Consider the following 23,089-nt stretch of genomic DNA (forward strand, 5'->3'; position numbering starts at 1 on the left):
GGTATAAAATTACATCATAAGAGTATGCAACGCATATTTAAAAATATGTATTATAATTTTTAAAAATTTCATCCGGCTAGACATATAATAGTAAAATCTGACTCTAACGTTTGATAATTTGAATCTATGTTAATATTATTATTTTAGTTTTTCATGAAGTTCTTTAAATAATTCTCGTACAGAAACTTCTTTCACAACATACATTCACATGCTAGCTGCTGCATATGCATCCGTAAATTAATGATCACTTATATAATATATATGCAGTGAGCAATAACGTACATATATTCTACAAATTTTTTTTATATAAATCCTTATCAAGTAAGGCTTAGTTAGGATGAATGAATATTAGATTGACCCATTTGAATAGGGTTATAACTTATAAATTGACATCTTTGGTCACAATGGTACACAACAAGAATAGCTACAGAAGAACCAACTATATATAGTTTAACAACTCTCTTGGCACAACTTCTTTTATATAAGCTCAAGAGGCCTTCAAAACCCGCCATTTTAGCAACATAACCAAATTAAGAGCAAATTAAGGTGGCAACAAGAGTCTCCATCCCAACATTTTACCAACCTCCACATCCCCTCACCTTCTAAAATATCCATACAACTTAACCTTCAACCATCCTATTTCCACCTCTTTCTATCTTTTGTGGTTCACTGGTTTCTCTCTCTATTTCACATCAATGTTATAGGAAGAGTTTAGTTTAGGTTTTCAACCTAACTTTTACTCCTTGTAGACTTTAGTTTATTCACTTCCCTTCCACTTCTATACTTAATTTCTAGAACCATGGAGAGCTCTTGTCTAAATTATTCTCATGTCATGAAAAAACCGCCAATTCTTATTTCATCTCAAAGGGACAAACTTCTGCAAAGGAGTGCCTTTTCATTTCCATTACAAAAGAAAAATAGCGCAAAAATAAACTATTTCCATTTAAATGGAGACTACGGCGCCTCAAACGGGAATTCTTATGTTTTTCCTAAGTGCCAAGCACAAACCATCAGCAACACATTCTGTGCGCAGCCAGAATTTGGTAATGAGGGTATAGGAATTGTCAGGTTTTTACAGGGAAAAAACTTCCTCATTACTGGAGCAACTGGTTTTCTTGCAAAAGGTAAGGCGCTTCTCTTATGATTCATTTTCTTAATGTGAAAAAATCATACTACATTCATTGAGAAATGGTATTTATATATCTACCAGCATCTTAATTTTTCCATGTTTTATTTCTTTAGTTCTTATAGAGAAAATATTGCGAACAAATCATGATGTCGGCAAGTTTTATATCATAATTAAGGCAAAGGATGATGAAGCTGCAAAAGAGAGGCTTATTAATGAAGTATGAACTTTTTACCATCTGCAAAACATGGTCAAATTATTAAATTAATTTTTCAAATTGCTGCAGAATTTCACATTGACAGTTAAATATCCAATGTTATTCATTTGTTTAAAGCTTACTTTATTTCTCATCCGTGGTTTGTGCATGTTTGCACAATATCGACACATCTGAGATCAAAACTCATAGGTGCAATCCATTTGAATCAAATAGGATGAAACATTATTGTGTTTATAAATGCAGTCTGTATTTGCAGTACATTGGATAATGCAGTAAAAAAAAATGTCTGCATAAGAATATGTACTGTATATATTGAATGACACTTTTTTCTTTTTTATTTCATCCGGTTAGACACATAAAATTAAGGATATATATGACTCTATTATTAAATAAATGTAAGAAATATTACTGTATTTCCTTATTTTCAACAGCTGTTTTCAAATAATTTTATTTAGTTTGTAATTTTTTATCCTTTTTATGAAATATGCATCCGCATTCACTTATGTGCTATAATGTGGCCAATTACATGTCTGATATAGGCATCAATTTAAAACATTGCATATTATTGATGTATGTAAGAAAGTTAATTAAACTGCACGAAATTAATTTTATTTTCAGTTCTTATATTTTTGGGGTAGAAAAGGAAAGCCATGTATTCAAGTTCATTCTCCTTTTAATATAATTGATCAGGAAATCAATTTGAGGTATAAACTAGTGTATTTATCAATGATCAGATAGTGGACACAGAGCTCTTCCAATCTTTACAAGAAATTCATGGGAAAAACTACCGAGATTTCATGCTTGAAAAGATTATACCAGTTTTAGGCGATGTTAGAGAAACCGGCATTGGAATCAAGTCCGAAATAGCTGAAAAAATAGCGGAGGAAGTGGATATCATTGTGAACTCAGCAGCAAATACTACTTTTGATGAGAGGTTCGACGTTAACTATCTTTTAATAATGGATTTGAAAGCTTAGATCTCAACAAAGGCGGACAGTTATACTAATGGATCCATTGTGGAATTAAGTGACAAACTACCATAACTCCCAAATTTCTTTTTACAATTTATATAAGCGAAAATGAAATCTTCTTAATTATTTTAATATGTAAATTCCTAACTGGATCATGTAAAGCACTCATATTGTAGGTACGATGTAGCCTTAGACATAAACACCTTGGGGCCTTACAGGCTTATGAGCTTTGCCAAGAGAATGAAGCAACTCAAGCTTTTCCTACATGTATCAACAGGTTAAAATTCAAATCATGGCCATCTATTCTATTTTTTTGTGATAAAAAATGAATTTCCTTTTAGTACGATTATGTTCTTTGTGACTTTTAACAGCTTATGTAAATGGGCAAAGACAAGGTGTTATTTCAGAAAGACCTTTTTGTCTAGGCGATACCATTTCAAGTGAGATAAGATCATCTATGGATTGTCCAGTATTGGACATTGAGGCAGAGATAAAATTGGCATTTTCTTCTACAACTAAAGATGATGGATCAGATATTCAAGAGATGAAAGATTTGGGTTTAAAGAGGTGAGCTGTTTAAAAAAAACGAAACTAGGAAAGAACAACAACCCTACCTGTGTTAATTTTTTTTTTTTTTTGAGCAGCAAAAACCCCACTGGCGATATTCATGTCTGTGCATGTTTGTCTATGTACATTCATAAGAAAATATTGTTTTTCAGGGCAAAAATGTACGGATGGCAAGATACCTATGTTTTTACCAAGGCCATGGGCGAAATGGTCATAAACAGCATGCGTGGAGAGATACCGGTGGTCACGATAAGGCCTAGTGTCATCGAAAGCACATTTAAAGAGCCCTTCCCTGGTTGGATGGAAGGAAACAGGTAATTGTCATTCCTAAAAATCTTCTTTTCAACATCAGTTTCTTATTGCCTCATTTATATTATTGGATTGTTTCAGGATGATGGACCCAATTGTGCTTTACTATGGTAAAGGACAACTAACGGGATTTCTGGTCGAGTCATGTGGAGTGCTTGATGTTGTGAGTGATTTCATCAGAAACTTTCTTAAATAAACGACTGTACATGCTCAATTACTACTCTGATATCACAGACAAATTACTATAATTTGTTGGTTCTTTAATCAGGTACCAGCTGACATGGTCGTAAATGCGACTATTGCAGCCATGGCGAAGCATGGGTCTTGCACCGATCCTGGCATGCATATATACCATGTCGCGTCATCAAATGTGAACCCACTGGTGTTCAGTCAATTAGCTGATATAATGTTTGAACATTTTAGCGCATTTCCCTATGTTGACTCGACAGGCCAGCCAATTCAAGTTGAACCTTTAAAACTATTTCATGACATGAGTGAATTTTCAAATTTTATTCTAACCGATGCCATGGAAAAGAGCGCAAAAATAGCTGGCTCTGTTTCAAAAGAAAGGATATCCGATCGACTGAAAGCTTTGTTCATGAAGTTGGTGGAGCGAACCAAGTACTTGGCCACCATATATGAGCCATATACATTCTATGGTGGAAGGTAATTAAGGCTCATATTTAGTCCCCTTTTTTATATCATTTGTTAATTATCTAATAGCTTGACCAAAAAAATTTACTAACCGGTACGTACATACCTGAGAATGCATAATCTTAGTTGACCATTATTAATATGAAATATGAACGGAACACAGATTTGGTCATGCATATGTAGTCACAGAGGATGTGAAATAAATCCATAAAAAGAGAGAAATAATAATTTACAATGCATAATCAATTGAGTCTTTTTATAGAAAAAAAGATAGGAAAGGTGTGGTTCTTTCTAAATGAAGTTTGCTCAATGAAGAAACTTTAGATGCTATTTTGCAATGGAAAATAAGGTGGTCAAAGAAATTCATTAAAGTATTCATAAAAACTTGGTAAGTGAAAATTTTTAGTGCAAACTAGTAGATGTATCCAGTAAACATTTCCTATTTATTGGTACATTTAGACATAATGTACTTTAGAAATAAAAAAAAGTTCCCCTCCAAAATTGTCAAGGAATGATAATGTGGCAAATCATGACATTAGCATGAGGAAAATTTTGCTTCACCCATAAAGCATGAATTGACGGACAGTTTTGGAAAAATGTAGGTTTGACAATGCAAACACAGAGGAGTTGATAGATGAGATGTCTGAGGAAGATAGAAAGAATTTTCAATTTGATGTTGAGAGCATTGATTGGAAGGACTATATTGCAAATGTGCATATACCAGGATTAAGGAAGCATGTTATGAAGGGAAGAGGGACAAACCCTTAAATTGTGGATGCATCAAATTCAAATTGAAGTTCATCAAAAAGTTGTATATTAGTTCAACTCGAGCACAATCAAACTTGCAATTAATTGCAGTTATATACTAAAGTTAGATTGAAGCTATATAATTAATAGATTTTTACCTTATGCTGTTAAATTTGCCTGCATTTCTCATGTAATCTTTCTTGAGAGACCTTTACGAATTAAACTATTATGTACACATCTATTGTGGAAAAGGGATTTGAAGTTCTGTTTTCAGGTAATAAAATTGGTATAATCTAGCACGAGTAAAGAAATAAATTTGCATTGCTTTGCCTTTGAAATTGCTCATGTGTTTCAGTTTATATTTTTCTTGCATGTAATGTATTATACTAGCTTCCAAAATTCGTCATTTCTTTTTTTTGAGGGTTAGTGGAAGATCCACTAAGATATATTGATATATAAAAGTATTTACTAGAGTGCTACATGAACCAAATGTAGCAAGAGTAAAAAATAAAAAAAGTTTAAAGCTAAAAATGCCCTCCTCACCTATTATATGGTAAAAAGCTCTGCCAACAAAATAAAAAAAGCCCCAATAGTGTCTAATCCACTATTTTCTCTGATATTTTTAACTAAATAGCACCCAGTTATGTACATCAATTGCTGCTTCATTAATTAAAATGTGCTCAGATTTACTCTTGAGGCTGAAGGTCCTCATGTTCCTTTCCTTCCATAATGCCCACGAGCCTGCTGCCCATGTCACGTCCCAGCATTGTTTGACTTGGCCCCTCAGTTGTTGTCGGCCCTCACTCCAGATTTCAGCTGAACTATTACCTATCACCCTCTGTAGATTATATTGTGCATATAGGTCATTCCAGAAGTTTACAACATATGGACACGTTCTCATCAAGTGGTCACATGTTTCGGTTTGGTCACTGTTGCACAACTTGCACCCTTGTGCCACCTCGCACCCTCTCATTTCGAGCACCTCTTGAGTTAAGATCTTGTTGTTTATCATCAACCATACGAATATTCTTACCTTTGTTGGAATTTTTAAATTCCAGAGCGTTTGATGATGTTCGGATCTAACGCCTGTATCGTGCATTGCCTTGTATGCCGATGCACAGGAGAAGACTTTTGTTGATGTCCATCTCCACTGTAGTGTTTGGGTTACCAAATCCATTTTCACTGAGGCGGAGAAGAAGGGTGTGAGAGGCGCCAGTTCCCTAAGGAAGCTAGATAGGTTTGTAGCATCCACTAACTGTGAACATTCCATGATGTTATATAATTGGCGTAGTGTGGTTGCCCAGAGTCCTTCCCCATCATGCTGCAATCTCCACAGCCATTTCAGTAGAAGCACCTGATTCTGGCGATCAAGCTCAATTATTCCCATTCCTCCATTGCATTTTAAATTACAAACTGTTTCCCAGTTGGCCAGACAGTTTATTCCTTTGCACGATGCAATGCCTCTCCACAGGAAGCTCCTTCTCATTCTATCAATTTGCTTGATGGTCCCTTTGGGTAATCTGGTTGCTTGCATGAAATGAATTAGCATAGCCGATAGTACAGCTTTTACCAGGGTGACTCTACCCCATACAGCTTTTCCCATTCGCCATTTCAACGGGTGCAAAAGACAATTCAAAATGCTCCTTAAAACAAAGATCTCCTGAGTGAGGCTACGATATCATACATAGCGCACATTGATTTTAATCCTTACGTGAAGATTTATCAAAAGATTTTCATGCTTTATTCTTCTTTGGTTTCATTTAAGCCCCTCTAACTTTAAAATATGATTTTAACGCTGTAGGGATGTAATTATTATTAGAGGAGAGTTTGTCTTTCATGTTTCATCTTACATCACATTTTTTATTTCCATTTTCAAAGTTTAAACAGTCGATGCAAACTGCTTAACATGATGCATGGAGACCAAATTTATATTTTTCTAGAACATTTTACTATTTTTTTCAGATTGGTACAAAATCATTGTTTTTGGATGATTCAAGAACAATGATTTTGTACTGATTAAAAAGATAGTAAAAAAGTTTTTAAAAAAATATGAAATGTAGGCAATCGTCCGTTGTGCCTCAAATCTTTATTTTGATTTTCAAAATTCAAACAGTGGATCTTAACCGCTCAACATAATCTCCATAATAAATGTGCTTAGAGACCAAATTTTTACATTTTTTGTAATTTTTTTACTATTTATTTTTTAGATAGGTATAAAATCATTGTTTTTGAATGATCCAAAATATTCTAAAAAAATAGTGATTTTGTACCTATCTAAAAATATAGTAAAAATGTTAAAAAAAAAATTATTTGGTCTTCAAACACATTTTAATATGATGATCATGTTGAACAGTTCAAATCGATTAATTATAGAAACTTTGAAAACAGATTAATTAAAAAATGTGAAGCACAACTGAGATACGAAAGACATGAAAATATTTTGAATCATGTTAATCAAATTGTCTTTCAATTTTGAATCATGTTCATCAAACATATATATTGATGTGATTGTTACAATACAAGTAATAAATCCTAATTTACGCTCAATTCGGTTGCAAGTGTACAACCTTGTCGAGTAGTACTTAGGGATCGTCTCCACAGGGACAAGTTGGAATATTAACTCTAACCTAACAATTTAATTTAGTAAAAGTGAAATAAAAAGGGTTTGTGTTTGTTCAAGTGGTTTGTTTGATAGTGATCAAATTGAATTAAACTAAAGTCTTAAGGCGAAATTCGGTTTTTCAACAAGAATGAGAAATTAGGGTTTCTTAGGGTTCCTCTCCACTAATGTCATGACTAATTGGTTTATAGATTTTGTTCTTATATTTATGAAGGCACAGTTGGATGTTGTAGGTACAAAGTGATATCTCTATATTAATACCATCTTTCAATTAGAATAAACGTCACCTCTCGGTACTTGGCTACTCTAATCTAAAGTCATTAAGTTTTTACTGTCCCAATTGATCTAGAAAACTATCTTTCACCTCTCGGTACTTGACACAATTTTCTAAACTATTAGGTAAAGCCCGTATAAGACAAGTGTCACCTCTCGGTATCTAGCCTCTCAAATACTCTATTCCTTATGGTCTGAACCTAATATTCAATTTCTCAATTGCAAATACCAAATCCTAGGGTTTCATGTGATTTCGATTAAGTCTTCACAATCAATTAAAATAAAGAATAGATCATAACAAAGAACAAGAATATATAAAATAAAACCAACTAAATCATAACAAAAGTTTCAAATACAACCCTAATCAACCCTAGAAAAGCCTTTAGCCAGTCATGGCTAAAGCACAAATGAAATCAAAAGAATAAAAGAGTTCCAAAGGAAAGAAATTAATAAAACCGGTTGATCAATGATGTTCTCTCCTTCCTTCTTCTCTCTTCCTTGCTTTTCCTTGCTCAAAACTAGAAATTCTGCCTAAAAAACCGTACTCAATCTGTTCTACAGGTCCCCTTTTTATCCCCCCTCCAAAACCTAGAAATAACTAACCAAAAATAGCAAATTCGGGCTCTGAACCGACCTAATTGCGGGCCGCAATGCATGGAGGCAGTTAATCAGACTGCGCAGAAGAATTATGGAGGTCATTGCGGACCGCAATCATACCCATTACGGGCCGCAATGGATGTGCTGAAATGCTCTGACTTGCTTGGTTCTGGCTTGCTTGGTTGCGGGCCGCAAAGGATCCATTCCGGGCCGCAATGCATGGTGGCAGAAGCTCCAATCTTCGTGCTAACTCACCCGTTTTGCTTCGTTAAGCTCCAAACACTTGATTACCTGTAGAACAAACATAACTAGGGCAGTAACTTGAACTTTTTGACATTTCTAACCTAATCAAACCTAATTTAATCAAAACTTGGCTTAATTTACATAACAAACCCTAGGTTTCAATAAATACAATTTCGGCTTATCATATATATATATAGTCACTAAGAATATAGTCATGTCTTCATTCTTTACTTTATTCCACTTGCAAATTTAGCCCGAAACAAAATTTCAGTAATATAATAATATTAAGTTGAATTTCTCCAATTAATTAGCAGATAACAGCTTTCCAAACGGAAAGAAACTCTTCCATTACTTAGAAATTGTCAATAAAAAAATATAATCTCTATTATGGTGTTCCTTATTAATGAAATTTGAAGGCATGAGCTCAATCTGTAAACACACTCGCTGGTGTTGGATAGGATCGATACAGTACGTTTTGAATAAAAATTCTGTTTCCTAGTTTAGTCTTTGGCTCTTTGCATTAAATTATAACGGTACTCTTCTCTCAGTTATGGGCCACAAGTAATTTGAATTTTTCTACTTTTGTGATCTGCATTACACCAATTAATCTCTTCATTAATGATATAGCGCATTTACAGGATATCAAGTCACCAAGAATAAACTTAAGTGACTATAAAACTTAATCATCACAATAAATAATAAAAACAAGAATAATTTGTTTTTTACTGTTCACAGTAAAATATCAATTTTCAAAGTGACTAAATAAATAGTAAAAAAAATTCAAAAAAAATGTAAAATTTAGTCTCCAAGCACATTTCAATATAGAGAATATGTTGAAAGGTTCGAATCGGTTGTTTGAATTTTCAAAATGAAAATATAGTGTGGAGTACAAACACGTTTTACTCCATGGCTCACCCAAGTCAACATCTATATATATATAGGAGATGGCTAAAATGAGTCAGGGAGTAAAACAAGTTTTTGCTCCATGGCACTATACTTCCATTTTGAAAATCCAAACAACCGATCCGAACCACTCAATACGTTCTCCATATTGAAATGTGTTTGGAGACCAAATTTTACATTTTTTTTGAAATTTTTTTTACTATTTATTAAGCCACTTTGAAAATCACTGATCCAACGGTAACAGTAAAATCAAAAGGCACCGTTGGATCAGTGATTTTCAAAGTGGTTTAATAAATAGTAAAAAATTGTCAAAAAATGTAAAATTTGGTCTCCAAACACATATTAATACGGAGAACAAGATGAACGGTTTAGATGAGTTATTTAAACTTTGAATCCGGTGATTTATAATCTAATGCACAAAGATACCTATGCATTGCAATGTATTATAACCTTACTATATATATATGTAGAGGAGGGTTCAAATCCCTCCATGTTTTTGTGCCTCCATCATGCCTCCATCTCTCTCCATCATTTTCAAAGTTCAAACAGTCGATCCGAACCGCTCAATCTAACCTCCATACTAAAATATGTTTGGAGACCAAATTTTATATTTTTAGGAATTTTTTTACTATTTTTTTAGATAGGTACAAAATCAGCAAATCTGAACCATCTAAAAACAGTATTTTTGTACCTATCTAAAAAAATAGTAAAAAAATTCCTAAAAATATAAAATTTGGTCTCCAAACATATTTTAGTATGGAGGTTAGGTTGAGCGGTTCGGATCGACTGTTTGAACTTTGAAAATGATGGAGAGAGATGGAGGCATGATGGAGACACAAAAACACGGAGGCATTTGAACCCTCCTCTTATATGTATGCCTACTCAGAGGGAATAATATTAATGTTGTGCTCCCCCGTGTTTGGCGTCAGTGCGGGCACGACTAAGAAATAATCCATATGGTGTTGCACAGTGTAGGAAATTAGCACAACATGGATATCGACACGGTGCAAGTTGGCATTCCGTGTTTGGTTGTGCCAAAATAATGTCGTGTCATGGTGTTTATTTTTTTCTTTTTTTTGGTGGGGGGATTTTCCATTGAATGCTCCCGAAAATGTTAAAAATTAGTTAAATATATAAAATAAATAGAATGTTGTCCAAAAAATAAGGAATAAAGACAAATTAATAATATTGTAATCTGTCATATTGTTTTTCTATATATCATGGGTTCATTTTTTTTTTCCTTTTCTTAATTTTTTTCATGTAGTTTTCAATTTTTCGGTCATATTTAGGTACAAATTCAACTAGGTCTTTTAACAGGTCTTCTACTTAAACTGATACAATTCTGATGAAATTTTCGTGTCCAAATTGTAGGCATGTTTGTATGTGTCGTGTCTAAATGCGTCCTTAACCGTACGTATTCTGTCGTATCGTATAGTGTCTAAATTCTCTCCTTTCGAACATATCAACATAAACATGTCTACAAACGACACGTGCAGCATCCCGTATATTATGCCATATTCAAGAATAAGTAAATAACATACGTAATATGTTCAAATATTCCGTATTTTTGGTTATTCACTACCTACCCATGACTCATCACATGCAAAAAAAAAAGTTTCATTAATTCAATTTCTGACAACGACATTATTTTATATTTACTAGACCCATGCAATGAATATCCTAGCCAAGCTCCCACATAATTTCTCCTCCGGAATCCAGCACATGATTATCCATAGGGGTAGAATAGGCTGATATCAATGATGTAGCAATCAAGGCTCTTTAATTATTATTAATTAAATCTTGTACATTTTTTAGAAGTTAGTCTAGAACCGGTTGCACCAAGTTTGTAAATTTGAATAATACATAATTTTAATTTTAATTTTAATGAAAAAATTGATATTGTTAGTTAAGATTTGTATATTAAATAAAAGTACACTATTTGTAATATACAAAACAATTATTTTCTATAACTTGGTATGCAGATAATAAAAATAAATTTAAATAAATATACATATTTTGAAAACAAATTAAAAAAATTCACACAATTTCTACAGTACAACTACATTAGTTTTTCCGTATAACTTTGTAACAACCGAACACACCCTAAATCTTTCCCGCTTAACAAAGTTTGTTTGTTAAATTATACACACACACACACACATATATGAAATGAGTTACGCTACTCCATGCACTATATTTTTATTTTGAAAATCTAAACGACCGATCCGAACCGCTCAACATGGTCTCCATATTGAAATGTGCTTGGAGACCAAATTTTACATTTTTTTTAAAATTTTTTTACTATTTATTAAGCAATTTTGAAAATCGCTGATCCGATGGTCCAGAAATTTTTACTGTTCACTGTAAAATAGCAATTTTCAAAATTGCTTAATAAATAGTAAAAAAATTCTCAAAAATGTAAAATTTGGTCTCCAAGCACATTTCAATATGAATATCACATCTAACGGTTCGGATCGGTCGTTTGGACTTTCAAAATGAAAATACGGCGTGGAGTACAAACGCATTTTACTCCATGGAGTAGCGTAGCTCATCTCTCTCTCTCTCTCTCTCTCTCTCTCTCTCTCTATATATATATATATATATATATGAGGAAGGATCAAGTTACAACAACCATTTTCTACATTTTCAAAGTCCAAATCGTCGATACCGTTAGATGTGATCTCTACAATATGTCTCCAACGCATGGGTAAAAAATAGTTGTTGTAACTTGTTGTAATTCAAAAATTATTGTAACTTAATCCCTCCTCTATATATATATATATACATACTAGTATCGTACCCGTGCGTTGCAACGGGGACATATTATAAGAAATAAATATATCAATGAAAATAATAATTATCTAAAAACTAAAACACATGTTAATAGAAAATTTATATGATTCTGTATTTTTAATTAACTTTAATCGTGATCTCTGATAACAATTTAATGATGTGATGGTTTTTTTATTTTTAAGTACCAATGATATCAAATAATAGCTCTATTCGAATCTAATATCAAATATCATACAACAATTCAATATCAACATATAATATGATATCAAAAAACATAAATAAAAAGTGTTATCGTGTGTATGTATAGGACACACACACACACACATATTATAAGAAAAATATATATTCACACACACGTTCCAATTTATATTCTTCTTTATTTCCAATTGAGAACACACACACACATTGATATATTCTATATCGGAAATATATTATAAATTGCCCACACCAATATGTATAGAAACAAAGAAAGAGAAATAAAGAAATAAAAAAAAAATTTCATTGTGATCCGTATAGAAACGAAGTAAGGAAATAATAAATAAGAAAATGGAAGGTGAAGCCTTCTCAATTGAAGAGGAGAAATATGAAAAAAAGAAAAAGAAAAAAAGAAAAAGAAAAAAAGAAACGAATAAATATATCGCTAAATTTCAGAATTTATTCAATTTTAATTGTAACGTATCATGTAGCAGCATATGTGGTGGTTATGTTTTTAACTAAATTTAGACTTCTATACATAAAACAGATGCATTTAATCAAAAGAAGACAAAATATGTAATTGGAGAGCTGAAATCAAATCTGAAGTTTCATCTCTCAATCGTAGCCGTTGGCGGATCGGACACCCAACGTGCTTAATAATAGAATATATATATATATATAGAGAGAGAGAGAGAGAGAGAGAGATAGGCTAATGTGCTTTCGATAGCATATGGACCGAAATACATACGGTCAAAATTTGAAATTTCAAAATCCAAAAAGACGATCTGAACCGTTCATCTTGTTCTCCATATTAATATGTGCTTGGAGACCAAATTTTACATTTTTCTGAATTTTTTTACTATTTATTAAGCCACTTTGAAAATCGCTAATCCAACGGTTTTACTGTTTTGTTAAGCCACTGTTGGATCAGCAATTTTTAAAGTGACTTAATAAATAAAAAAAATTCAGAAAAATCTAAAATTTGGTCTCCAAGCACATATTAATATGGAGAACAAGATGAATGGTTCAGATCGACTTTTTGAAATTTCAAATTTCAAATTTGAACCGAGTGTATTTTGACCCATATGCTACCGAAAGCACATTAGCCTATCTCTCTCTATATATATTTAGTAAGTTTGTTAATTACATTTGATGACCAATTTAATCGTAAAAAATAAAAATAAAAATTATGAAAGAAGTTACATGAAATACTAAACACGTAACTATAAACGGGATAAGAATGTATTTATACACTATTTAATTAGTCAATGAAAACAACATTGAGTCAACAAAAAAATGTACTTTGCGGAATTATTGTACCGAATTTCATCATTTCGAAAACATTTCCTAAAATAATACAAAAGCGAAAAAGAAATGTTGGAAAAGGAGTTTGGTGACCACATAAAATGTGAAGCTGGTCCAGAGATGCGACTTTTTGTGTGTGTAGTCTTAGTTAGAAATTGCTAAAACAAATCGTAGCAAGTAGGGAGACAGTAAAAAGCGACGACTTGTGTTCTCCTTTCCTAATATTTAATACGTAATTATGCACTCAAAAGGCCAAATTCCTTATATACCTTTAAAACTTCAACAATTTACATTTACTCTTTGAAAGACAAAATATCTTGTAAATTGCCTCTCAAAAGTTTAAGTTCTTTTGAAATTCTGATATGAGATGGCAAAGGTCAGTCACTATTTTAAATTATATCAAATTTAATACACAATATTTCTAAACTATAAAAAAGGTTATACATTTTTTTTTAATTCTATAATTGTAAAATTAGTAATATACATGAATCTCATAGCATCTCACTAAAATGAAATAAAAAAATACATTACATATCATTATTAAAGATTTTTTTTGTCAGAAAAACAAACATTTTATCTTCTTACGAATATATTGTTCAAATGAGATTATAGAATACTATTTTTTCTCCAAAGAATAAAAATTGTAGGATAATATTTCTGTAGATAAGCATACCAAATAATTGCTTATGAATGAACGATAAGAGTCAAAAATAAAATATAAACTGGCAATTGTATTGTTTAGACTTAATAACGGTTAAAGTTCAACAAGAGGCTATCTGATTAGTGATAATTTGAATATCTTGGGGGGTAAATAAGAAATTTCCCAAACTCAAAGGAATCACACCCGAAATCTCGCCAGTACTCACTGGTGAAAAGACCGAAGCAAAGTTGAGAGAAGCGCGATTAATTGCCCTTTCTTCTCCCCTCAGCTCCTTTTATTTGTTTCTCTTATTGGGTTCTAAATGTCGGGAGAAGCGCGACTCAAAACAAGAACGAATTAAAGAGAGAAAATCATTTTCATGCACTGATTGTTCGTCTCCTCTCTCCTTTCTCTTCTGTCTCATATTTTTCTTGTCCTTTTGCCTGGATCCATGGATGGGGCCACAGAAGTTTCGCGAAGCGCGCTTAGAGGCGTACGGGTTCAAGCTCCATTGGTAAGCTTGCTCGGTGATTTTCCTATTTTTTAGCTTAATTTGGGTATTTGGTAGAATTTTTGTTAATTCTGGATCTATAAGCTTTATCCTTCAATTGGTGATATTTTGTTTACTACTAGTGCTTGATTTAGGTTTTGGAAGATTTCAGTTTTTATATGGTCGGACAGGCTTTCTTATTGTAATTTTGTTTCTAATCCTGTTAATTTATGTCCATGTGTTGATTTCTTATGATCCGTGTCAATTTTCGTGTAATCTAATGATGTGTAATTTATGTATGGACGGATTTCATGAGAGTATTTACTAACTGATATTTTTCCCCTTTTTGGAAATGAGCGAATTATAATAACCTGTATTTTGTTAGGATATTTTTGTAAAGTTTATGGAATAGTTGGGCTAAGGTCGAGTGAATTGAAAACAATTACACAATGTGAGACAGCTAAAGGTCAGTTAGGTTTTAGTTTCTTACTTTTAAGCTTCACTGTGCAAACAGGTTGATTCTGTTTCATGCTACTGCCGTGTGGATGCGGGTCTTAAAACTGTAGTGGGGGCCCGAAAGTTTGTGCCCGGTGCGAAGCTATGCCTACAACCTGATATCAAACCAAACATAAGGCGGAAACCGAGAAATTCACGCAAAGACCGCGCTCGCACTCAGGCCCCACTTCTGCCTGGTCTACCTGATGACCTGGCGATTGCTTGTCTGATTCGTGTCCCCCGTGCCGTGCATCCAAATTTGCGCCTTGTGTGTAAGAGGTGGAATCGTCTCTTGTCTGGAAATTACTTCTACTCTCTCAGGAAGAAAACAGGTATTGGTTTAGATTTTTCAGAATAATACTCCATTACATGCAAAGGCATGCTAGCACCAATATTCTCTTTTCCTTCAACTTTAGATAGTTTTGCAAAAATAAAGGTAATTTCTTGTGTTTTTGTGAAACCCCAAATAGTTTACTTGTATGCTTGCAAAACAGGATGTATCACATATATGCCCAGTCCACTCACTATTTATCTGTGTACACAATGCGGAGAAGGGCTAAATTGTTTTTCTTATTAAAGAATGCTCATGCTTTTAGGGTGTACAGGATAAGTCTTAGTTTCATAGGGGGTTTCACATTTTTTTGGTATTGTATGTGTGGTTGAACATGGATAAAAGCTCCGCAAAAATGCTTTTGTAACTCTGAAGCAACCTTTTTTAACATTTCACTACTACAATTTATTCAGTAGATCATCTTGTTAAGAAACATTACAAGTATTTTACAAGTACTAGGTATAATGAAGTCATGCACTTGCCTGACTATGTAGCCTATTAATTTTAGGTATGGCTGAAGAGTGGGTCTATGTCTTTAAAAGAGACAGAGAAGGTAAAATATCATGGCAAGCCTTTGACCCAATTTATCAACTGTGGAAGCCATTGCCACCTGTTCCTCCTGAATACTCTGAGGCACTTGGGTTCGGATCAGCTGTCCTTAGCGGGTGCTATTTGTACCTCTTTGGTGGTAAAGACCCGATAAGGGGTTCCATGAGGCGGGTAGTCTTTTACAATGCCCGGACCAATAAATGGCAAAGAGCACCTGATATGCTACGGAAAAGACACTTCTTCGGCTCATGTGTCATAAACAATTGTCTTTATGTTGCTGGTGGTGAGTGTGAAGGTATACAAAGAACACTAAGGTCAGCTGAGGTGTATGATCCAAATCGAAATAGGTGGGCTTGTGTAGCCGAAATGAGTACTGGTATGGTACCATTTATAGGGGTTGTTTATGAAGGCAAGTGGTTTCTCAAGGGTCTTGATTCGCACCGACAGGTGGTGAGCGAGGTGTATTTACCAAGCTCAAATGCATGGTCGACAGTTGGAGATGGCATGGTGACAGGTTGGAGGAACCCTAGTTTGTCCTTCAATGGTCGGCTTTATGCAGTTGATTGTAAGGATGGTTGCAAGCTTAGGGTTTACGATAGGTCCACCTGTTCATGGACCCGGTTCACTGATAGCAAAAACCATATGGGGAGTTCTCGTGTCTTTGATGCTGCTGCTTTGGTGTCATTAAATGGGAAATTGTGTGTGATAAGAAATGACATGAGTATTAGTCTCGTGGATATCTCAGGTTCGAGTGTGGAGACAGGTAGTGCTCCTTTGTGGGAGACTATTGGGGGCAAGGTGCTTCAGCAAAAATCCTTTATGGCAAATCTGTGGTCGACCATAGCGGGTCGGGGTGGATTGAAGAGCCATATCGTGCATTGTCAGGTGCTTCAAGTATAGCTTGGTTTTACTAGGTAATCTAATATATAGTTTTTCTCGGAGGGGTAATTGCACCATAGCCACATTAACTATAAAATGCCCATGTAAATAACTTCCTTTTTTTCCGGGAGCATCCTTCATACTTTTTTCACACCAGAACTTTCTAAGGTGCATTGATTCAAACTTTTACCAAAGGTGTGGTTTTTTCTGAAAGAAAATTAGGTGGAAATTAGTTTCTGTGGCTTAGGTGCATTTATTCCTTGCTGAGCTTTGGTGGAATTTATGAACAGAAATATACCAAATTTCAATTTTGGTCTTATACCTGATGAGGGTGTCAATTAGGAGATGGAAGTTGTTTTGTAGTTCTGTGTTTGGGGTTGATGGTGATATTTAGAGAGGATGTTTAGGTCCTGTTGTGAACTAGATGCTTCTCAAGTGCTGAAGCACAGATGTGAAATCTTTCAGAGAAATTTGGTTGTGGTTAGGTTTCGAGGACATTACAGTACTGGTGGTGAGGTTAAAGGGGATGGAGTAATGTAGGTGTTTATTTCTATTTGTTGATCTCTGAATGTGTTTCACCTTTAGTGCTGGATCATCAATAATCGGAACCAAGTTTTTATAGTTTTTTGAATTAAAAATGTTAATACTTATGATTCTACTGTTTGCTTCTTGGTTGGTCCAGTTGCCTGATTTACTGGTAAATGCACCGGCAGTATTAAATTTATGAAAGTTTATGCACATCAATTTGGTTCAAAGCATCAAAGGTATATTTGAGTCCATGCTACATTTAGGAAATGAGTGGTAGTTCCCAAATATGGTACTACATGATAGCAGAGCTGGGTTCCACCAATAGCTATTGCTGGAACACAATCTGCTAATTTATAGCCATCACTTATGTAATTTTCCTTAAACTATATTTCATTATTGCTTAATCGTAAAAAGAGTTCTAGATGAATTTGAATAGATTGGTCTGAGCTCAGGGTAATTCAGTGGGTACCATTTTAATGAAAATTGCCTGAGCATCTCAAATCAAGAAATTTCCTTTGAAACTTGTCTTGGTTCTTAGATTACATTAGTCCTATCATGGATAACGAACGAATTGCTTGTTTTAGATATCATTACACTGTTCTAACTTCTAAATGCGTGATGTCGGATCATGTCCTATTCTTAATCCACTAACGTTGAAGCAAAAGGTAGTGAAAACTACAACAAAATGCTTTAGCTGTGTCTTTTTATTTGTTAATTGAAGTTGGCGGGTGACGGAAGTCACGGAATGCGAATCAGGTTCATTTTACAGGAGAAAATTTTGACCCAGGCACGAGAGAGACCTGAAAGGCTGAAACACATGAATTTACCAGATTGAAACGCATAAACACATAAATTGCATCCTAAAAGAGAGAATTGAAGTGCCATACGTCACAACTAGCCTGGCGGTACCTTACAATTGGTACATCCAACATAAATTTACCAGATTGAAATAAGCGCATGATTTGAAAACATAAGATCACTAGATTATATTATTTAACAACAAACCACAACTCTGCAGAACATTCTACTTACAACCAGACTTCCGAAAAAACAACACAAATAAGAAAAAAAAAATTGTTAAAAAAGAGGAAAAACACAAAATACAACGTGAACAAGATGTGAAAAAGAAGATATTTAGGAAGAGATTCACAGCTCCTCCTTTTTATGTTCACCACCAACTACATTCTCCTTTGCCCTGTTGAACTTCTCCTTCGCGGTATCAACCACTTCCTTCGCCTTCTCTTTCACCGTCCCATAACCCTCGTAAACTTTCTGCTTCGCCGCCTCCTTTAATTCGTCTATCTTTTCTTGTGCTTGTCCAGCCTTCTCTTTGGTCTCCTCCTCCGCTTCCTTTGTTCTTGCACCTGCTTCCCCAGCCCTCTCTTTTGCCGACTCATACCCCTCAAGAACCTTCTGCTTCGCTGACTCCGTCGATTCGTCCACCTTTCCCTGTGCTTGTCCGGTCTTCTCCTTGCTCTTGTCCTTTGCTTCCTTTGTTTTTCCGCTAGCTTCTCCGGCCTTCTTTTTCGCCTCCTCAGTGGCCTGGTCTGCTGTGTGCTTGGTAGTTTCTTTGGCTTTCTCTGCCTTGTCAGCTGCTTGCTTTCTTGCCTCTGTTCAGTTTGAAACATAGATCAACTTATTTGTTTGAAAAGAGATTAGAGAATTCATATTTGATAATCATATAAGAACGCACTAGAACTAATTACCTGAGGTTACCTCCTCGATTTTCTCAGTGCTATTTTTTGCACCTCCTCTTGCTTGCTTTGCTTTCTCTATTGTAACAGGGAAAACCAGAGCTTCCATTAAATTGTTTTCTCAAATGTAACAAAGAAACAAGAGTTCTACATAAACCAATCAGACGGTGCCAACATAGGCGTGCAAAACAAGTGACCCAAAGATCATTTAAATTACATTCAATGTGCTCCGCACTGGCTAGATATAATTTATATACTAAGTTCATGTAACTTGCATTTCATTTACTACACTAATTATAACCAACCCCAAAGAAAAACCCATAAAAAGATGCCCGTGATTTCCACCCTGTACCATTCATACTATTACGGCCATTTTTTAATGTACACAATATAATGATATATATACCATGCATCTTTAACAGTATATATTTTCGTATTCAATATAATTAGTCGTCTGTATTGATCACAAAGAGAAGTGCATAACTCACCAACAGTCTCTTGGGCGTTCACTCTGGTTGACTTGATGGTCTCCCCGGCCTTCCTCCCGACCTCTTCATCCATTGGATGTTTTAATCCCAGCCCTTCACTGCTCTTGTCCTTGGCCCAGGTGCTCCACAACTCCTCCTCAGGCTCCTCTATATCTTCCTTTGTCGCCACTGCTGCTGCGACAAGTAACAACCCAAGGAGCATCACCAAGGGAACGATTATTCTCCTGGAAACCTTCATTTCTGCTTATTCAGTTGTTCCTTATCTCAATTCCTTCTTTAATTTAGTAAGAGTTGTTCCTTTCTTTTATTTGCTTAGATTGGCAACCACTGAGCCTGGTATGATAGAATCCAAATATACAAGGGATTTTAAAGGAGGTACCGACGAGAGTGTTTGTGGACACGTGTGGGGGTGCAACTGGGAGGTCGTTGCTTGCTAGACAGGTGCCCAGTGAGGTGGCATGTTTGATTTTTTTTTTTTTTCTTTTTTAAGGTCGGCATGTTTTGATTTCGATGCATCTTTATCAAGAGAAACACGGGCGATATGCTTGTTTCTACCGGGCCTGGAGATTTTTTTTAAAATAGAATCCATTTTAGGTATTTTAATAAAGAGTAAAGATCGAGTTAGTCCTCTAATCATCCTTCTCAACAGTCCAACTCATCAGATTCTCTTCTAGTCTAACTTCTCAACTAACAACCTTTCCTAATCTTACAAGAAAATAAAAAAAATATTAAACATCTCAACAAAGAAGAGATCTGATCCTCCTATTAAAAAAACCTCGATGGCCTCCGGCCACCGACACTATTAGAATTCCCAATATTAGCAAGCATAGGAAGCGTTATTAGCAAGCGTAGGAAGCCCTCTTGCAATAGAAATAAAGCTTTTGAATTTCGCTGATTAAATTAATATTGTTGCAACGGGAGGCACTTGCAAATAATCATGCTTGCTAATGTCTTCCACTGGTCCTTGCTAATGTCACATATTTTCCCTTGCAAATAATAAGACCCACTCCAAACACCCCAGATATTATTTTTTATTAAAACCCATTGCAATTACCAGTTTTGTTGCGCTTGCAAATGAGTCGTAGATGGGTTCCACACATTTGTTGCAAGGGCAACCGTTGCAAACTATTTGCAAGCGTCGCCGTTGCAAATGCATTTGGAGTGGGTTTTTATATTATTATATTCTGAAAGACCTTATTATTTGCAAGGGCCACCGTTGCATAAGTTCTTAGGATGCTATTTATAATATTTTATTGCTAATGCCATATCTATTTGCAAGGGCCACCGTTGCAAATGTTTAATGATATTTTTTAATATTATTCTATTATTAAAGTCAAGAATTTTTGCAAGGGACACCGTTGCAATTGAGTTTAGGTTTCATATTATATTAGTTTATTGTGAAGGGCTTAACTATTTGCAAGGGGCACCGTTGCTAATGTTTTCTAAGTTTCGGTTTATATTATTTTATTATAAAAGGAGGAATTTATTAGCAAGGACCACCGTTGCAATTGTTTCTGACACCCTTAGAAAGAGATCGAGACACACCTAAATTTGATATCTCCATTTGTGACACAATAAATATTAATACAACAATCACATAAATTCGAAATATTAATATAACCACAACATAATACAATGTATATTTTTCACTTAAAATAATAGGTCTAGTTTTCACTTAAAATAATAGAATTTGTCCTAAAAATGTATATTATCATAATAGGCCCTTATATTGTAGATGATAGTTTGATCTTAGTGTAATACAAAGACAGACAAACTGAGACAGATCATAAGGTCCTAACATAAAATCAGAGAGAGATGTTATGATGTCAAGTTAAGATTACAATTAGTGATAAATCATATTGGTACCGCATGATCCCAATTGGTACCGTATTCTAGCTATACCGTAATTCTTTGATTCACAATCATACATGCTAATCATGGTAGTTTGTACAAGGTTGTTTACGGGTGTCTCCCACATTTTCTGTCTGAGAATTGATCACTACCGAAGAATGGAACTGGTAACACAGAAAATTCCAAACACTAACCAAATGAAGAAGAAACTTAGACTAGATAATCAAAACTAGCTATACAAACACTAAATAAAATGTCAGCTTCAACCTGTACTTATTTCTGAAATGTATACAGAACATTTCTTCCCATTTAGGCATTTCCACAAATACCTTATGTGCAACACATACAGATGTATTCTTTGTCACTGCTTTTAGGTAAAGAAGAGAGCCGCTTTGCCAGTTCACGCAAGTTCCTCACCACAGACCTAATCCTTGAATAAGACAGAAGTGAAAAATTAATTAATAAAAAAATATCATTTTTGGAAGCAGAAAAGCTCATTTGATGAACACTATGCATGTAACAACCTATACAACTTTACATGACCTGTTATTTTCTTAGAAAGATCATACGCTGATTTGTACTAAATAAAATCAATTTCTGCATCGACGGCCTGGATCAATTTCCAACTTAGAATTGTATGGTCTTGCAAAAAGCTTACTTGTAATTTTTTGCAACTAATTACTTGATTAATTGGTATTTTAGTACAAAACTCAGATCCAATCTACCTGGATCAATTTCCAACTTTCCAGCCTGGACAAGAAGCGTAGAGGAATGAGAGATGGCATTCAAGGTGAGTATGGGCAACGATTTATCGTTGGTGGTGCTAGCGTCGGACCACAGCATCGACGACCGTTCCCTCCTTGCTCCGTCGGAGCACTGCCTTATGGAGGAGAGCGGCTAGGTGACGTGGTAGTGGCAATCGCAAGGAAGAAGACTTCTCGGGTGTGGAACAACTCCAGTTCATGCACCTTGAGGGATCCGATAAGGCTGGGAATCAAATTCTTCAGATTGTTGGAAAGTTTTTCTCAGATCCGAAACTCAAGAGAAGTTTTTATTCACTATTTACTTGTTTTAGGGTCAAATCTTATGTGGTCTGTTCTTATTCAGCTTGTATAGACATTTGATTGGAGATAATAAGAAAAAAAGAACGAAAATTTCTTTCTTGTCGACTTCTTATAATGTTTTCAATTTTCTATATAATTGATTCCTTTCTTCTTTATTCACATTAATTTGGTACCGAATGAAAACTGCATTATACCAATGTTTTTCTCTTTATGCCAAATCATTTTGCTATTTTTATGCATTCTAAATTTTGCTGCCAATTGGTACCAGCAAAAAAAATTGATTCTGGTACAATTAGGGATTATTTTGTAAGTTTTTATTTTTACATGTTGATATAGTTCTCTGGCTTTATATTATTTTCAATTTTATGAACTTGATAAATATTAATACTAAGTGTTTTAGATATTAATAATTCAATTAAAGCATGTATGAAAAAAATAATAAAATAAATAAGTAGATATGAATATTTTCCGTCTGAACTATTGGTAAAATATATGCATCACAATAACATCAAAATTTGACCAAGTAAATATAAATATTTTATGTCTTAAAAATTGATAAA

At 34.3% G+C, this 23,089-nt stretch overlaps 3 protein-coding genes across 3 annotated transcripts; 2 read left to right on the top strand and 1 right to left on the bottom strand.

Annotated features, from left to right (window-relative positions):
- Window positions 1-312: 312 nt before the first annotated feature.
- LOC144559158 (fatty acyl-CoA reductase 2, chloroplastic-like) lies at window positions 313-4,887 on the top strand. Its single transcript, XM_078308137.1, has 9 exons — window positions 313-1,124; window positions 1,243-1,346; window positions 2,078-2,277; window positions 2,491-2,591; window positions 2,686-2,881; window positions 3,034-3,195; window positions 3,272-3,353; window positions 3,459-3,856; window positions 4,447-4,887. The coding sequence occupies exons 1-9, from the start codon at window positions 800-802 to the stop codon at window positions 4,610-4,612; spliced, it is 1,734 nt and encodes a 577-aa protein (XP_078164263.1). The 5' UTR covers window positions 313-799; the 3' UTR covers window positions 4,613-4,887.
- A 9,483-nt stretch (window positions 4,888-14,370) lies between these two features.
- LOC144559407 (Galactose oxidase/kelch repeat superfamily protein) lies at window positions 14,371-17,553 on the top strand. Its single transcript, XM_078308427.1, has 3 exons — window positions 14,371-14,674; window positions 15,165-15,477; window positions 15,985-17,553. The coding sequence occupies exons 1-3, from the start codon at window positions 14,612-14,614 to the stop codon at window positions 16,923-16,925; spliced, it is 1,317 nt and encodes a 438-aa protein (XP_078164553.1). The 5' UTR covers window positions 14,371-14,611; the 3' UTR covers window positions 16,926-17,553.
- Window positions 17,554-18,474: 921 nt separating this feature from the next.
- LOC144559379 (uncharacterized) lies at window positions 18,475-19,924 on the bottom strand. The gene is made up of 4 exons (XM_078308394.1): window positions 19,514-19,924; window positions 19,413-19,416; window positions 19,139-19,246; window positions 18,475-19,042 (listed from the first exon to the last, which is right to left on the bottom strand). Exons 1-4 carry the CDS (start codon window positions 19,850-19,852, stop codon window positions 18,579-18,581), a joined length of 915 nt encoding a protein of 304 aa, XP_078164520.1. The 5' UTR covers window positions 19,853-19,924; the 3' UTR covers window positions 18,475-18,578.
- Between the last annotated feature and the right edge of the window lie 3,165 nt (window positions 19,925-23,089).

Source organism: Carex rostrata, chromosome 9 (genome assembly GCF_964058835.1).
Source record: "Carex rostrata chromosome 9, lpCarRost1.2, whole genome shotgun sequence".
Classification (NCBI taxonomy): Eukaryota; Viridiplantae; Streptophyta; class Magnoliopsida; order Poales; family Cyperaceae; genus Carex; species Carex rostrata.

Bases quoted from the DNA above. Each gene is read 5' to 3' on its own strand.
- LOC144559158 (XM_078308137.1), top strand. From the start codon at position 800: ATGGAGAGCTCTTGTCTAAATTATTCTCATGTCATGAAAAAACCGCCA. The intron at 1,125-1,242 runs GTAAGGCGCTTC...TTATTTCTTTAG, and splicing joins AACTGGTTTTCTTGCAAAAG to TTCTTATAGAGAAAATATTG. The intron at 2,882-3,033 runs GTGAGCTGTTTA...ATTGTTTTTCAG, and splicing joins AAAGATTTGGGTTTAAAGAG to GGCAAAAATGTACGGATGGC.
- LOC144559407 (XM_078308427.1), top strand. From the start codon at position 14,612: ATGGATGGGGCCACAGAAGTTTCGCGAAGCGCGCTTAGAGGCGTACGG. The intron at 14,675-15,164 runs GTAAGCTTGCTC...CTGTGCAAACAG, and splicing joins TACGGGTTCAAGCTCCATTG to GTTGATTCTGTTTCATGCTA. The intron at 15,478-15,984 runs GTATTGGTTTAG...TATTAATTTTAG, and splicing joins CTCTCTCAGGAAGAAAACAG to GTATGGCTGAAGAGTGGGTC.
- LOC144559379 (XM_078308394.1), bottom strand. From the start codon at position 19,852: ATGAAGGTTTCCAGGAGAATAATCGTTCCCTTGGTGATGCTCCTTGGG. The intron at 19,043-19,138 runs GTAATTAGTTCT...CAAACTGAACAG, and splicing joins AATCGAGGAGGTAACCTCAG to AGGCAAGAAAGCAAGCAGCT.